General features: G+C 40.1%; 1 protein-coding gene across 1 annotated transcript in view; it reads right to left on the bottom strand.

Moving 5' to 3' along the window:
• LOC109073595 (sacsin-like) overlaps positions 1 to 16,757 on the bottom strand; it is a 38,789-nt gene that overhangs the window by 7,122 nt on the left and 14,910 nt on the right. The window contains exon 10 of the mRNA XM_042739138.1: positions 1,515 to 11,011. Within this exon, the coding sequence (XP_042595072.1) occupies positions 1,515 to 11,011 (9,497 nt within the window). The remainder of the gene's footprint in view (positions 1 to 1,514; positions 11,012 to 16,757) is intronic.

The following is a 16,757-nucleotide window of genomic DNA, read 5'->3' as shown; positions in this document are numbered from 1 at the left end:
TTCCACGATGTGTAAAATCGCTGAAATGAGAATTTCTCTGACTGGAATCGAGTGGAAGATGCCGAGAAAGGTCTTGATCCTCTATCAGTGGCCTGCTCTGCCTGTGTTTGCTTCTCCATCCTGCTGATCTCATTTTGTAGGTGCTTAAAGACTTCGGTAGCGATATCAAGATTCTCTGAATTTTTTCCGGGTTGCCACTTCAAGTATAAGCGGCGAATAATTTTCTTGCGTTCGGTTTCAGAAAGTTTCCAAGCTTGTTCTATGACCGACGTAACTTCTTTTAGAATCTCTGGTAATGCATTGAGTTTGATCTTTTTGGGGGATGCATTTGTTGGAGGAGCCCTGTGATTTTCCTTTCCAGGAAATATTGGAGGGACCATTCTGGCAGAAGGAGAACGACCCTCTGAGGGGCTTGTTGGAGTTGTGCCTTCTCGAATATGGTTGCTATCATCCTGTCTGGAAAATTTATACAGATCAAGAGAAACACAAATTTTGTACTCACTGTACCCAATGTCAATTTGAAAGCACTTGCCTAGGACACTTGGACTTTCAACTTCCTCTCGTTCTACTTCTTGAACAATGATAGCATATGTGTAAGTTGGCTGGTAAGTGCCTAACATATCACCTCCCTCTGAATCTACCAAGTAGCCAACATATTCTCCAGGGTAAAAGACATTCATAGGGTCCATGAGCAGTAAATGATGAATCTCTGCAGGAATGGGTGTACCAGGAAGTGGAAGCTCTAGCTTTTGAGGGCTCAGTTGTGTCATACTTGACACCAGGTTGTCTAGCTTCTCAGTAATTCTGTAGATGTCATTGCAACCCAGCATAGCAATAAGATAGGAAGTGTCAGAAATCAGGTTGTCTGTTGCTGACTTAAGGGTCATTGCTAAAGCAAGAAGAAAATTAATGTCTTTGCTGTCAGAGTGCTGAATGTAGAGATGGATAACGGCAGTTCCATACCTTTTAAGAAAGGCAAGAGTTTCACTACGGCTATGGGGAATTGGACTGCAGCCTTTCACTCGCAATGTTGTCTGTAGTTTCTCAAAGCAAGACACTTTTAAGCCCTCACACAGTGCTTTGCATAACCGTATTGCTTTCTCCTCATTCACCATGTATGCATTCTCATTCTCGTGTTTCATGATCCGAATTAATCCAGTGATAAACTGCTCTGATGACAGGAGCAATTGAAGCCGTCCCTGCAGGGAGCAAAGGGCACCAAATTGGCACATTTTTGGAGAGTCTTCATCTAGTTGTTCCTCCAAGATACTACTCAGAAGCCTGGGCCTCAGTTTCTGGGGAAGCAACATGATCAGCTTTGTGTGAAAGGCATGGTCTTTGCCTAGGTAACACTGGCTCATGTCAACTAGCATCTGAACACCAACATTACCCTGAATTCGGCTCTTGTAGTGTGGTGCATCGTCAAAGACCAATGTGTTTGATTTGGCCAATCGTCCATCATGACTTGGAAGGTAAAATGTCAAATCTCTGAGATTCTCAAGGTCTTTACGGACCTGTACTGGGTCATTCTGGAGATTTTTGAATAGCCCAGAGACAGTTCTTTTAACTGTTCTCATTTCATTTGGGTCAAGCTGCTTGCCTTCTGAAATTCTATAAATTCGACACAAAACTTCAACATATTGTTTTGTTGAAACAATGTCCTCAGTTCCCAACAGTTTGAACAGCTGGTGAAATGTACCCAGCTCAAGGGGAAGTTTGTACAAGTAGGGTTTGAAGTCAGATTCATTGTCCAAATTAATGACAACCTCCTCTGGTTTAAGGAGTTTCCAACCCTCTTCAACCATGACGAAGGCTACTCCTCGTAACTGACAGCGGAATTCATGTTTTTCTGCATTCAGAAATTCATAAATGCTCCTCAAGACCTTGTTTCGTGTTTTCACTGTGTCATCATCCAAGTTAGTAATGCTACATATGTTTTTGCAATTGCTAATCACCTTTTCCAATGGTGGGTCCACATTGACATTTAACAGGTTCAAAATAAGATCAAGTTGCTCTTGCCCGGCAAGTGTGTTTCCTTCCTGGTCTTTTATTGTTGGGGTGGCTCTCTCAGGTAAAATAGGACAAGATGTCCACAACAACTGCATGATATCAGTTTGTTTGAATTTTGGATTTACTTGAGACCCACTGAAGCGAATTAAAGGGATGGTGCCATTCATTTCTTGGTACTGAGCGTGGAGGCGAACAAGTTCAGCTGGTGCACGCTCTGGACATAGGAATGGTATCATAGAGAGTTCTTTGAGGAATGCCCCATCAAACAAATCTGTTCTCTCATTGAAAATGTGATTTAGGAGAACATCAACAATTGTCTGAACTTTTTCATTGGACCAGTTCTCTGTATGAGCTTTGATGCTGATCTCCTTTGCAAACTGTAGAACTTGCTGTTGTGACACAACAGATTTTAACCCAATATTGCGTAGGAATGTTATCCATGAGGTTAAATAGGATGTCCCACTTTTTGGCTTTGAGACCTGCTCGATTTTTTTGAAGAAATCTTTGGGAATGAAGGCTTTTTGTGGAAGCATTACTTCAAACACTTTAACTGTTTGATCGAAGAAGGCTTTGGCAGGTTTCAGTCTATTGGTGGTGTCATGAATGAAAGACAGACCTTCTAGTTTTTCAAAGAGCTGATCCTTGATGCTGTTTGGCTCCTCCATTGCCAATACCCTCTCCTTCAGATAGATGACATGTTGGATTTTGGCATCATATGATAAAATGTCAAATTTTGGAATTAAATGATTCAGGTAGACCTCAAGATCATCAATTGGTGTGACCCCAAGAAAGCTGTAGAGTTCTTTCAGCTGTGGACTGTCAGCGAGAAAGGCTGAGGATGTATTGTGTGCCCACTTTTCAATGTCGGCAGAAGGAATGCTTTTTGTTAGAACATAGCATGCTCCAAAGTTTGAAATGCAGATGTACCGGCCACTGACAGCTTTGTAACATGGCAACAGTTTAAGACATTGTACATCATCCTGGGTCAGATTAGCCAAATTGCAGTTGAAGTACAACAACAGTGCTTCAAAGTCTTTGTCCGTCAAACTTGCTGTTTTGAAAGCTGATATCTGGATCATGTACTCAAGTGCCCGAAGTATGCTGGAAGGATTGTCTATATTTGCTGTGTGCTGAGCCAATAGAGGCAAGATGGGACTCTCTTTGGCACATGTTTTATTCACAGCCAATTGAAAGCATCCTCCCTTCATGAGGGTGTGAAAGACTTTGTCATTTTGTCCATTTGGAAAGATTGCAGCAAAGATCAAGCTCAGGGGTAACAAAACGTCATGCTCTGGCACAACCAATTTGTTTCCTGACACCATAAATTTGATTCCTGGAAGTAGTGCCCAATCTTTCAATATATCCAGAATGGTCTCAAATTTAGGCTTGATCTCTGTCTGGTCATCCTTGGTTGCAAGTTGTTCACTGATAAAGTGCCATGCACTCTTAAGCCAAGATTCAGTAGGAAAGTTCTCCTTCCATTTTACTGAGTTTCTTGTTCTGCACTCTCTGGGAAGTACAGATCCCAGGAGATCTCCAAAACTGCTTATGTCAAAGGTCTTTGCCACACCTGCTTTTAGAAGGATGTTACTGTACCTTATGTATAGTGTGTGCATGAAAAGCTCTTTCCTTGATGGAACAAGCTCATGATGAGTGGTCAGAAACTTTGGATGTCTAGCATCAAACACTTGCAGAATGTTGTCCATTGTCAACAGAAGTGGCAGTCCCTCTATATTAATATCATTTTCCTCCACATCTTTGAAGCAGTAGTCGACAAGTAGTTTCAGACCATGGAAGAGCTTGAAATTGGACTGCTGCAGTCGACATGGTAGCTTTCCAACTTGGCAGGATGCGTCTGGAGATGAGAATGTCAGAAGAAAGTTGCGAACATCCTCAGGAGTCACATAGTTGACTGGAATCCCAGCATCTTTCAGGCAGAAATACAGACTGGCTGTCTCATCACAGCTGTAGATTAGGTTGAAGCCAACATCTAGGAGCATGGACTTCATTCTAAAAACATTTTCTGCCACAGATTTTCTTGTGGTAATGTTATACTCTGTGTTTTTAAGATGTTGAATCTCATCCTGAAGTAAGTTGTCAAAGAAAGCCCGGCCTTTGCTTGAGGTGGATGTGTTCACCCAGGAGATGTATATTGCAGAGTGTATGTCACTGTTATCAATGTGGGGTGCTCTAAAAACAGGGAGTAGTCTTTTCAAATCTTCATGAATGCAAAGGTAGATTTCCTTTACCAAACAATACCAATCTGGTTGAATGTCCAGTCTGTTTACAGGAAAGATAGACAAAAAAATTCTCAAAATATCCCTGACAACATGGATTGGAGTTCCTTGAAATATCGTCATGGTGGGGTCAGGGCCTGGAAAAAGCCGACGTTTCAGTTGAATTAGCAGTTCTACACATGCAGGAGCAATTAGCATTTTCATTAGATTGATGTTCCAGTCACTCCTGACACCAACTCCATTGTCATCCCTCCACAGATTTCTTCTGGCTGAGTCTAAAGCAAAATGGCCATTCACATGGAAAGGCAGGCCAGTCTCCAGAGAAAGAGGGAGAAAACAGAAGGCTCTATGTGGTTTTTTGTAGTTGTGGCTGGTGCATGCAGCAACACCACCACGTGGAAAGAGTGTTATGTCCTCATTTTTGTGAGCCGAAATGACACTCTTAGAGACCTTCTCTATGTCAGAAAACCCAGATCTGTTACATATCAGCCAGGTAGTAGAATTACCATCTGTGTCTTCTATGTCCATTGTGTAGGTAATCTGTTGTACTGGAATTTGAGCCAGCTGTTTTTTCTTGGAGACACTGTCCAGAACTGAGGCATGAAACTGCTTCCGTTTTAGTCGATCACCATCTGTGATTCTTGCGGTCACTGAATATAGAGTTTTTAAATCCCCAGTTCCATTCTCAATTTCACAAATAGAAATTTTCTCCATGTGATTCAAAAACATGAGAAGTTCTGCACCATCCATTCGTATTTTATCAAGGAAATTTTGAACCATTCTGTCTGAAGCAGGTGCTGAGCTGATCTCTGAGATTTTGGCCATTTCTGCATTTCGAATGGGAAATCTGAACATTGTGCTGCGTTCCAGCTTGAAGTGATTTCCTAGGTATAAGTTGAGTACATCAGAAAACTGTGATCTGAAGTCTGAATCCAAATCTCTAAACATTCTTCCTGGACTAACAGATGTTGCTCCAGGTGCAAAACTGGCATGCGGATCAAAGATGCAGAGAATGTCATTATTTGAAATAAAAGATGGGCAGTCAGTAATGTGATACACTGAGTTAAACCCAATGCCATATTGGCCAGTTTTTCCGGGGTTTGCCTCTTTGGTGCCCCTTCCGAGATTCTGTATCCCCCTTATATCATCCTCTGTAAAAGGCTGATTGTTGTACACACAGAGTGATGGGCCTTGCATGGGAACCCATTTGTCATCAAAGATTCTGTCAGTTGGGTGGGTCCTGGGATCAAAGACAAAGTATATTTCTGTGGCTTTTGCATCATCTGCATTCTGCAGGAGCTCTTTCAACATCTCTTTTTCTGATGGATAAGCATTGAGGATACTTTTTATTCTGCTGGTGAGCTTCTCCTTCTGCCCAAACTCACTTCCAAGGGTAGTGAAGCAAACGTTGGAAGCATATCTTTCTAAGGCTTTATGACGTTTTGGAACTGTTCCCAATTTTACTGCCACCTCTCTTGGAATATCACCATGGCAGTATTTAACGGTTGTGTCCCTGACTTTAATCCAAGGACAGTCATTATAGCAAAGTGATTTTGATGGCTGTAGTGTGAAATTGCTGTCAGGAAGAAGCATCTCCCCATAGTTGCTTTGGCAGAATTCTTGATTTTTGTCTCGGATCAAGCTCCATATTCCCTCACTAATTATTCTACGAGACAGCTGAAAGTTTTCTTCAGTAAGAGGTTTACTTCCACATTCAGTTTTTATCAGCTGTAAAACTGCTGCAAATGTTTCAACAGTGAAGCTAGGTTGAACTCCCACATTTTCAAAAAGTTCACGACAACTATTTCTGTACTTGTTGGGAAGCTGGTAAAGGAATGGAGCAGCATCAAAGTTTAAGTGAAATGCTACTTTTGATGGTTCCACGTATGTGTTTTCCACTAGAATTGAAGAGAATGTTTTTAGCTCCTCCATGATTTCCTCTTGCGCAGCACTGGACTGCAGCAGTTCCTCATGGAGATATTTGTAGCAAGCATTGGTTATGTTCTCTTGATACAGAGTTACACCATCAAAGGATTTTGAGAGCTCTTTCAGTTGGCTGATGACTAATGAAACCGTTGGCTTTTTTATCAATCCAAGAAAGTCTTTCACAGCCAGTGAGATAGGACCACATCCTTTAAAGGAAGGGGAATTTTCATTGAGAATGGGCTTCATTAAACACACAGTGTCCTGATGGTCTGTTGTAAAAAGCTCTTTTGCCGAGAACATAGTAGATTGGGGGAAATTGTTTCCATGCCATGGAAGTGAAAATCCAGCTGGTTTTGTCAAGAATGGTAGGAATTTGATATTTTGTAATTTGGCAAGATACTGATTTGCTGCTGGATCTCTCATTTTTAGTTTTTCATCAATGAGACTGAGGATTATACTGCTCCTGTGGCACGCAAGTGTGTGGTCATTTTCATTTAGAGCCAATACAGACTCAGCCCGTTCAATTAAGTCTTCCCAAGATAGGTCATCCTTGACCATACCCAGCTGCACTAACTTCACCAAGCATACTGGATTGACATAGTCTCTCAAACTTCCTTCAGGGAACCTTCCATCTTCACTGTTGTACAGTTTGGCTACTCTGCCCTCAGGATGTATGAGTCGAGATGGCAACACAAGCTTCTGTGATGGCCCTGAACATGGAATACATGGGGTTTCCCTCAGTATGGATGCAAAATCCTCAAGTTTTTCATTGAGTACATAATACATCAGAGGGTCACGTAGATCCTTAAAAATGTCTTGGATATGAGGGAAGAACACATCTGAGAAAAACTGTGTCTCTGTCAGGGTGTTCTCCATCAGTTTTCCTTTACAGCCAGCATCATCGAAGCCTTCCTTGACCCAGTCTGGCAGCTCAACAGCACAAAGGTCTTGGGATCCACACTTTCTGAGGTATTTCAAGAATATCTTGAAGGCAGCAGACCCAATGTCTGGTCTGCAAAGCAACGAGTCATCCAAAAAACGGACATTCTTGATTGACACCCAGGATTTTCCATCGGAAAAGACTTTTGCACGTTCATCATCAACACCTTTAGCTATTTCTTGATAAACCCCTTGACAAATCAGACTGAAATCATCATGGACAACTCCAGGGTCAGGCCAGGCTGCATAATAGCTGTAGTCCAATAATTCCCCACTTTCTGCCATTGACCTCAGCATGTTAAGTGCAGCCAAGTATGCTTGGACAATCACATGTCTCATGAAAATGGAGTTCCATTGTCCTTTTGTGTCTGTCTTCCATATCTCTTTGCGATTTGATGTGACAGCAAAGCAACCATTAATGTGCACAGGTAAGCCAGTTTTGATTCGAAGGGGTAAATAGCAGAAAACTTCCCCAATTGGTGTGGCACTTGTCTTTACAGTCCATTTTCTATTGTCTTCTTCAGAGAGCAGCACAGCTACGCCTCCGCATGGTACCAGACCGAGGCGTTTTCCGCTATCACTCAAGGAGAACTTCAGAGCTTCTGTTACATCCATGCATGAGCAGATAAGCCAGTTTGTATTTTCCACTCCCTTCTGTGGCATGTCATCTGTAAGTCTTTTAGTTTGTGTGCCTTTAGCAGCCATCTCAAAGTAGGATGATGGATCTTCTTCAGAACCTCTGAACAGTGGGGAATGAAGATCAACAATGCGTCTGAAGACATTGTGAAACTCCTCCACTACAATTCTAATGATGCAACCAGACTTAGGGACCTCAGCTGGCACTCTGTTGGTGGCTGCGACTTTTTTCATGACTTTGGCAGCAGATTTCAGAATACTTAAGGGACCATAAGCTGCTTTGGAGGACCACACACTCTTGTTTATTGTGACCACATCCTGTGCAGCAGCAGGGTTTGATTCTTCACATTTCAAATACTTCAAGACCATTGTTCCAACATGTTGTGTGAAGAGAATGAGCCGGTGACCACAGATGCTAAATTCATCCACAAGAGAGTAGATATCAGTGGTATTGTAGTAAATACTGCTGATTTCACTTACAGATGCCTCTTGCTCAGTTCTAAAAGGAAGTCTGAAGAGGGTCCCATCATACTTGTAAGGGGACTCCAGTGACAGAGGAAGCTGACAGTTAAATACATTGATGAAAGGTTTGAACTGATTGGGAAACTTCCGTAGGCGTTTCTGCTGTTTGCTCCAGTTAATTTTGATGCCTGGATTTGACTTGTCTCTGATGTGTTTGCCAATGTGATTGATGTTGGGATCAAACATGATCATGAATTCTCTACTCATGATAATGGGCATGTCAGTCACATGATAAACAGAGTTGAACCCTAGGCCAAATTTGCCCACTTTGTCAGCTTCACATCTTTTCATGGATCCACCCAGCCTGGTAATATTAAGGAAGTCTGTATCAGAGAAAACAGAATTATTGAAGGACCACAAAGCTGGGCCATGACAAATAATCATGCCAGGGTCAAGCAGATTCTCTCTGATTTCAAGATTCTTTCGCATGTCAATCAGAAAACTACACTCAGTAGCATTTGCGTCGTCAGCATTCTGCAAAAGCTCTTTGAAGATATCCGCAACTGAAGGATACTCCTCTAGAATGTTCTTTATTCTCACAGTTAGAGGCTCCCTTTGACCTGACTGTTCGAACCCAAGGTTTTCTGGGTTTATCAATCTTGTGCTCAAACATGGAACTCTCAACCACTCAGCAGTTTTCATTGGAATGTCATCATGGACAAGGATGATGGGCTCTGAAACATCATCTAGTAAGTCATTCAGATCCTCTACTTTGATGTCACAGTAAGTGCATTCGTGGATAGGTTTCATAACCAGTTTGCTTGGATCTTTGTGGTAAAGAATGGGGACGTGCATGGTAGCATCTACTGATATTTGACTGCTGTATAGCCACCGTAAAATATTTATTAGGAGTAGGACATTGCGTTTGCTTTCTTCTTTTGTCATCTCCTGTTCACTCCTTTGCCTGATTGTTTCAACAACTTCAAACACATGACTGGGAACAACTTCTTCAATAGAGCCACAGAATTTAAAAAGCTTGTTGAATTTTGCAATGGTCTTTGGTAATGAGTACAAGTAAGGCTGGAGGTCCAAATCTGGTATGGGCTTTAAAACTGTGCGTCCAGGGGAAGCAAAGGTTTTCCCTGTCCAAACCCAATCAAAGGGCAGAGACTTCACGGCTTCCCTTGCATCCTCCAAATGAGCTTGCATGAATTCATATATCTCAAACAAGATTTGCTGAAACTGATACCAGTCCTCAGTGGTAAATGCTTGAGATCTGTGCCAGTCATTTACAGCTTTCAAATGCTGGAGCACTTGATCAACCTGAGGCTCTAATGAACACTTCAGGGCGTTTTTCATGCCAGCAGAGGTACGTTCCACCAGGGCAACCGAAGAGCCAACAAGTACAGCATGAGAAATATCACACATTTCAGAAAGAGAGGAAATATTGCAGGAATCACCTCTCCAAGCAAGTGACTTTGGGTAATTCAATGGTCTGTCTTTGCAAACGGGTACCCATTTTAATTTTTGTAGGTTTGTCTGAACCTCAGAGGACTTCACCAACTTTGTCTGTTTGTTAAGGATAGTAAGAAGTGTTTTTGCTTTCATTAAAATGGGATTCCAATCTGGTTTGCTATTTCCTTGCAACTCCTCAATTTTTCTGGCAACCTGGAGCACATCCTTTTCACCGAGTTGAACCTCATTTTTCAGCCCCAGTTGTCTCAGTGAATGAAGGACATCAGGAGATGATGTATAGTCATCTGGGGGAAACCTTGTCTTTTCTTCCATGAAGAAAAGGTTCTGCAAAATCTCTAACTCTGGATCAAAAAAGTCTGTTGGTGAATGAGGATTTTCTGAAGTGGTATAAATAAACTTCAGTGAAGAAATCCAACTAATTACTGCCTTGTTTTCATTCTTCAGAAAAGACAAATGAGTAAGAGCCCAGAGCATGATTTTTGTGACTTCTTCTTTGGTGTAGAATCCTTTCTCAATGTCCTGAATTATCACCTTTAGACATTCAGTGCTTTTCACCTGTTCAATGTTCAACAGCTTTATTAGACGGATGGTTGCCTCATCACTGCAGTCAACTACATTTATGGACATTTTCACATCTAATGGATGCTTGGCAGTATGATGTAATGCTCTGGCTCCTTTCAATAATGTGAAAAGTGAAGGGTCTGTCTTTGAATTCTGCCCAACTCTGTCAAAGATGGGAAGCTCTTGAATTATGCGTTTTTCTTTTTCTGTAACATCAGTAAGACCAGCTAAAAAGCTTCTGAGGGCAACCTTCTGTTTGACAGAGAAAGATGAAACTTGGCTTGCTAATCTCTGGGATGAAGATCTGTCCATAATTTGCAGTAGGGTGCTTGGTGATGACTGGTGAAGGTAATTTTTCAGGAGTGGATGGTGCAAGCAGGGATCAAGTTGCTTCAAGATAACACAACCAAGTTTCTTCATAACTTCAAGCAAGTCATCTGACGGAGGACCCTCTTCTTCATTTACAAGAACAATGGGTGATGGAGTTTTTAGGCGTAGTAGCTCTAGAGAATCTAGGGTGTCAGTCAGTGGCACATTTGGAATTAAAGGCAAATCTTCAAAGACACTGAGATCATCTGGAAAGTTAATGTAGAGATGCTTCCAAATCATTTTGAGCCAAGATGCCGAGGGATGCTGCTTCTCTTGATCACCAGGGTACCACTGAACTGCAAAATTTCTAGAAGGCCATGTTGTGGTAAGGACTTCTTTAATTAGGCGTGCCGATCTTTCTGGGGTTAGCACTTGAACCTGAGTGCAAGGCCTCCCTGAAAGCACAAACAAACACAAAACATGATGTAAGCTGTTATGGAAGAAATACAAGAATGTATGCATGTAGGAAAATTTATCTGTGAGCCCTTGGATTTACCTAGATCTGGTCATAAACTTTGACCTGAAGTCACATAAATAGACCAACACTGTCTGCTTAAATGTGGCTGTTTGTCTACTGTTCAATGAAAATTTATGCACATAAATCCAGAGGTTCACATTTTTTTTCCTGCAACTGTATATTCCATAAGACACTTATAGCTTGAAACACTAAAAATACACATTCATGGGTAAAGATCACAGATTATGAGAAAATTAAGAATAATAATTTTTAGCATTTGAAAACATTTACAATCAATCAATGCACAAAACAGAGAAACCTGTTAAAATGGCTCACATGCTAGAAATATTTAAAAATATTCTAATTAGAAGTTTTATTCATTCCCATTTTCAGCTGTTCAGGTTGCACAAATATGCACAGAATATATGGAAAAATGGCTTCAAGGAATGGAAAATCCTTGCTGTTGGCATGCATGTTTATATGTGTTTCTTGTGTCACATTATTTCTTGCAATAAACATCAGTTTACCACTTGACTGATTAAAATGGTGCACTTAAGTTTTATTTTAGTATATATCTTAAGTATATATTATATACAATAAAGGAATTGGTCTATAACTTTCCAAGGTTTGAAGTTATGGATAGTGGAACATCAACACATTAAAATCTATTACAAGCATTTCACATTAATAAATGCATTAGTATGTTTTGTTTTGATACAGCGGTATATGGTTAATGAGTTAAAATACACAGATGTTAGTGTATAAGTAGTGTGATCCAGGAAAGCTGTAGCGACACCAGCTATACAGGCAGTAGACAACACATTGTGCACTTACCTGAACAACCCCAAAGGTATTGTTGAACTGGAAATTAAATGCAGAAATCAGGATAAAGGTGAAAAAATTCTTTTTAGGTTAAAATAAATTATTTAATAAAAATTATGAAGCAAATAATGAGATATTCCATGGGAGCATAAATTGCGATGCATTTTGCCGATACTACTAGTCTACTGTAAATAGTTTCTTCATGGCATCTTAAGATTTTTTAAGAATATTTCGCAAGTCGCTGAGAAGTAAAGCCAAACTAATTTCCCTTACTTTAACCCTTTGATGCACAACATGACCCGAGTTTATTTTTTCTATATCTTTGCAAGAAATTTATTTCATCGTTCAGAATTCCATGAATTCCTCAATAATTTTTTTTTTTGACCATCACAAATCCTTATTTTTATTTTTTATTTCTTACTTTCTGAATAAAAATCATTTTTGTGTCACTACCCTTCTAATGCACAACATGGGTCTAAAATGACCCACAGTCCAGTATTTCTACATCAGTTTTACACACATGGGTCTGAAATGACACGTATTCATTTTCTATGTCATTTCAATCATGCCTGAGTAATTCTTCGCTGAACCTTTAAAAGAAATGCATTTTCTCATTTATTATTCCAAGTATTCTTTAAATATCTCGTTTTTGATTTTCACAAATCATTATGTTTATTTGTCCTTTTTTTACTTTATAAAAAACACAATTTTTGTATTTCTAAATCAATTGTACAAACCCGATCCCAAAAAAGTTGGGACACTGTACAAATTGTGAATAAAAACAGAATGCAATGATGTGGAAGTTTCAAATTTCATTATTTTATTCAGAATACAACATTGATTGCATATCAAATGTTTAAACTGAGAAAATGTATCATTTTAAGGGCAAAATAAGTTGATTTTAAATTTCATGGCATCAACACATCTCAAAAAAGTTGGGACAAGGCCATGTTTACCACTGTGTGGCATCCCCTCTTCTTTTTATAACAGTCTGCAGACGTCTGGGGACTGATGAGACAAGTTGCTCAAGTTTAGGAATAGGAATGTTGTCCCATTCTTGTCTAATACAGGCTTCTAGTTGCTCAACTGTCTTAGGCACTGATCTATATATATGACTGGATCGCTCATCGCGTTCTAAACTGCCAGCAGGCAGTAAAGCCACCGGAGGTGTTCGATCCGCAATCTTACTAATCCCTACCGACAGAGAGCACCATTGAGTCACATTCAAACTGCTGACCTAAAAATCACCCGATTTGAAGCAAATCAAACGGGACTAGTTTTTATGTTATGTGTATGTAAATTAGTGTTTACTTCAGGTGTTATCTGCAGTGTTTACGGTCTTTTGGGGCAGTATAAGCATATATTTAAACCGTTTAGGTGCGTGTGTCTGCTGCACACTGAGACACAGGTAACGATCCAACACAAAATATAGCTTATTTCTTTATGAACATATTTATTCAGGAATTATTAAACATGAACGTATTTGTATCAGAAATGGATTTGAATATATTACAATGAATAATATAATTATGTTGTTAATGTTGCTTTATAATGAAATGAAAAGTTTAACTTACTATCTTGGAAATAAAGCTTTAGGTCTTTAAATCCGTACTGTATATAGTCAGTTATTTCTCTGAATAAATTCAGATTTCAGAATGAGCCCTTTGTCGTTTGTTATATATGTTGAGGTCGTGTCCGTCTGATGTTTATCATGTTTAAGATGTTCGCTACTGTAATGAACATATCTTTTTAATAAGTAGGGGAAATTCCCGACATTTAAAAAAATAACTGTTTACATGCCTAGGGTGTTTGCATTGTAATAATGTACAGAAATACTTCAGATTTATAAACGCTGACATGTTAGGTGATGTTTTCGCATTAAAATCATACAATTTCCTATTAATTCAATAGAATGTTTACGCACACTAGGGATTACCAATATGGTGGCGCGGCGGCTTCACTTTAATGACGTCATGAGCAATCCAGTTCTATATTATACAGGTCCTTCTCAAAAAATTTGCATATTGTGATAAAAGTTCATTATTTTCCATAATGTAATGATAAAAATTAAACTTTCATATATTTTAGATTCATTGCACACCAACTGAAATATTTCAGGTCTTTTATTGTTTTAATACTGATGATTTTGGCATACAGCTCATGAAAACCCAAAATTCCTATCTCAAAAAATTAGCATATTTCATCCGACCAATAAAAGAAAAGTGTTTTTAATACAAAAAAAGTCTACCTTCAAATAATTATGTTCAGTTATGCACTCAATACTTGGTCGGGAATCCTTTTGCAGAAATGACTGCTTCAATGCGGCGTGGCATGGAGGCAATCAGCCTGTGGCACTGCTGAGGTGTTATGGAGGCCCAGGATGCTTCGATAGCGGCCTTAAGCTCATCCAGAGTGTTGGGTCTTGCGTCTCTCAACTTTCTCTTCACAATATCCCACAGATTCTCTATGGGGTTCAGGTCAGGAGAGTTGGCAGGCCAATTGAGCACAGTAATACCATGGTCAGTAAACCATTTACCAGTGGTTTTGGCACTGTGAGCAGGTGCCAGGTCGTGCTGAAAAACGAAATCTTCATCTCCATAAAGCTTTTCAGCAGATGGAAGCATGAAGTGCTCCAAAATCTCCTGATTGCTAGCTGCATTGACCCTGCCCTTGATAAAACACAGTGGACCAACACCAGCAGCTGACATGGCACCCCAGACCATCACTGACTGTGGGTACTTGACACTGGACTTCAGGCATTTTGGCATTTCCTTCTCCCCAGTCTTCCTCCAGACTCTGGCACCTTGATTTCCGAATGACATGCAAAATTTGCTTTCATCCGAAAAAAGTATTTGGGACCACTGAGCAACAGTCCAGTGCTGCTTCTCTGTAGCCCAGGTCAGGCGCTTCTGCCGCTGTTTCTGGTTCAAAAGCACACGCCTGTGCACGGTGGCTCTGGATGTTTCTACTCCAGACTCAGTCCACTGCTTCCGCAGGTCCCCCAAGGTCTGGAATCGGTCCTTCTCCACAATCTTCCTCAGGGTCCGGTCACCTCTTCTCGTTGTGCAGCGTTTTTTGCCACACTTTTTCCTTCCCACAGACTTCCCACTGAGGTGCCTTGATATAGCACTCTGGGAACAGCCTATTCGTTCAGAAATTTCTTTCTGTGTCTTACCCTCTCGCTTGAGGGTGTCAATGATGGCCTTCTGGACAGCAGTCAGGTCGGCAGTCTTACCCATGATTGCGGTTTTGAGTAATGAACCAGGCTGGGAGTTTTTAAAAGCCTCAGGAATCTTTTGCAGGTGTTTAGAGTTAATTAGTTGATTCAGATGATTAGGTTAATAGCTCGTTTAGCGAACCTTTTCATGATATGCTAAATTTTGAGATAGGAATTTTGGGTTTTCATGAGCTGTATGCCAAAATCATCAGTATTAAAACAATAAAAGACCTGAAATATTTTAGTTGGTGTGCAATGAATCTAAAATATATGAAAGTTTAATTTTATCATTACATTATGGAAAATAATGAACTTTTATCACAATATGCTAATTTTTTGAGAAGGACCTGTAGATCAGTGGTCTTAGGTCTTCTTTGTCGCATCTTCCTCATTATGATGCGCCAAATGTTTTCTATAGGTGAAAGATCTGGACTGCAGGCTGGCCATTTCAGTACCTGGATCCTTCTTCTACGCAGCCATGATGTTGTAATTGATGCAGTATGTGGTCTGGCATTGTCATGTTGGAAAATGCAAGGTCTTCCCTGAAAGAGATGACGTCTGGATGGGAGCATATGTTGTCCTTGTCCTCTTTAGTCCGGATGACATGGCGTCCCAGTTTTCCAAAAAGAACTTCAAATTTTGATTCGTCTGACCACAGAACAGTTTTACACTTTGCCACAGTCCATTTTAAATGAGCCTTGGCCCAGAGAAAACGCCTGCGCTTCTGGATCATGTTTAGATATGGCTTCTTTTTTTTGACCTATAGAGTTTTAGCCGGCAACGGCGAATGGCACGGTGGATTGTGTTCGACAATGTTTTCTGGAAGTATTCCTGAGCCCATGTTGTGATTTCCATTACAGTAGCATTCCTGTATGTGATGCAGTGCCGTCTAAGGGCCCGAAGATCACAGGCATCCAGTATGGTTTTTCCGGCCTTGACCCTTACGCACAGAGATTGTTCCACATTCTCTGAATCTTTGGATGATATTATGCACTGTAGATGATGATAACTTCAAACTCTTTGCAATTTTTCTCTGAGAAACTCCTTTTTGATATTGCTCCACTATTTTTCACCGCAGCATTGGGGGAATTGGTCATCCTCTGCCCATCTTGACTTCTGAGAGACACTGCCACTCTGAGAGGCTCTTTTTATACCCAATCATGTTGCCAATTGACCTAATAAGTTGCAAATTGGTCCTCCAGCTGTTCCTTATGTGTACATTTAAATTTTTTCCGGCCTCTTATTGCTACCTGTCCCAACTTTTTTGGAATGTGTATCTCTCATGAAATCCAAAATTAGCCAATATTTGGCATGACATTTCAAAATGTCTCACTTTCAACATTTGATATGTTATCTATATTCTATTGTGAATAAAATATAAGTTTATGAGATTTGTAAATTATTCCATTCCTTTTTTACTCACAATTTGTACAGTGTCCCAACTTTTTTGGAATCGGGTTTGTACATACATGGGTCAAAATGACCCAAATAGAAACCTTTGATATTTAAAATTTTTTGCAAGTAGAAAAACATTTACTGCAGAAAACTATTCACCTTTCCCACATTTCACAACTCAACGTGGCTGCTTTTGTATAATTGACACATTTAGTCTTATTTTATCATTTATTACCACAGAAAATATCTG

Source organism: Cyprinus carpio, chromosome B15, assembly GCF_018340385.1.
Source record: "Cyprinus carpio isolate SPL01 chromosome B15, ASM1834038v1, whole genome shotgun sequence".
Taxonomy (NCBI): domain Eukaryota; kingdom Metazoa; phylum Chordata; class Actinopteri; order Cypriniformes; family Cyprinidae; genus Cyprinus; species Cyprinus carpio.
Note: the sequence above shows the minus strand (reverse complement) of the source record. Positions and strands in the feature narration are given on the sequence as shown.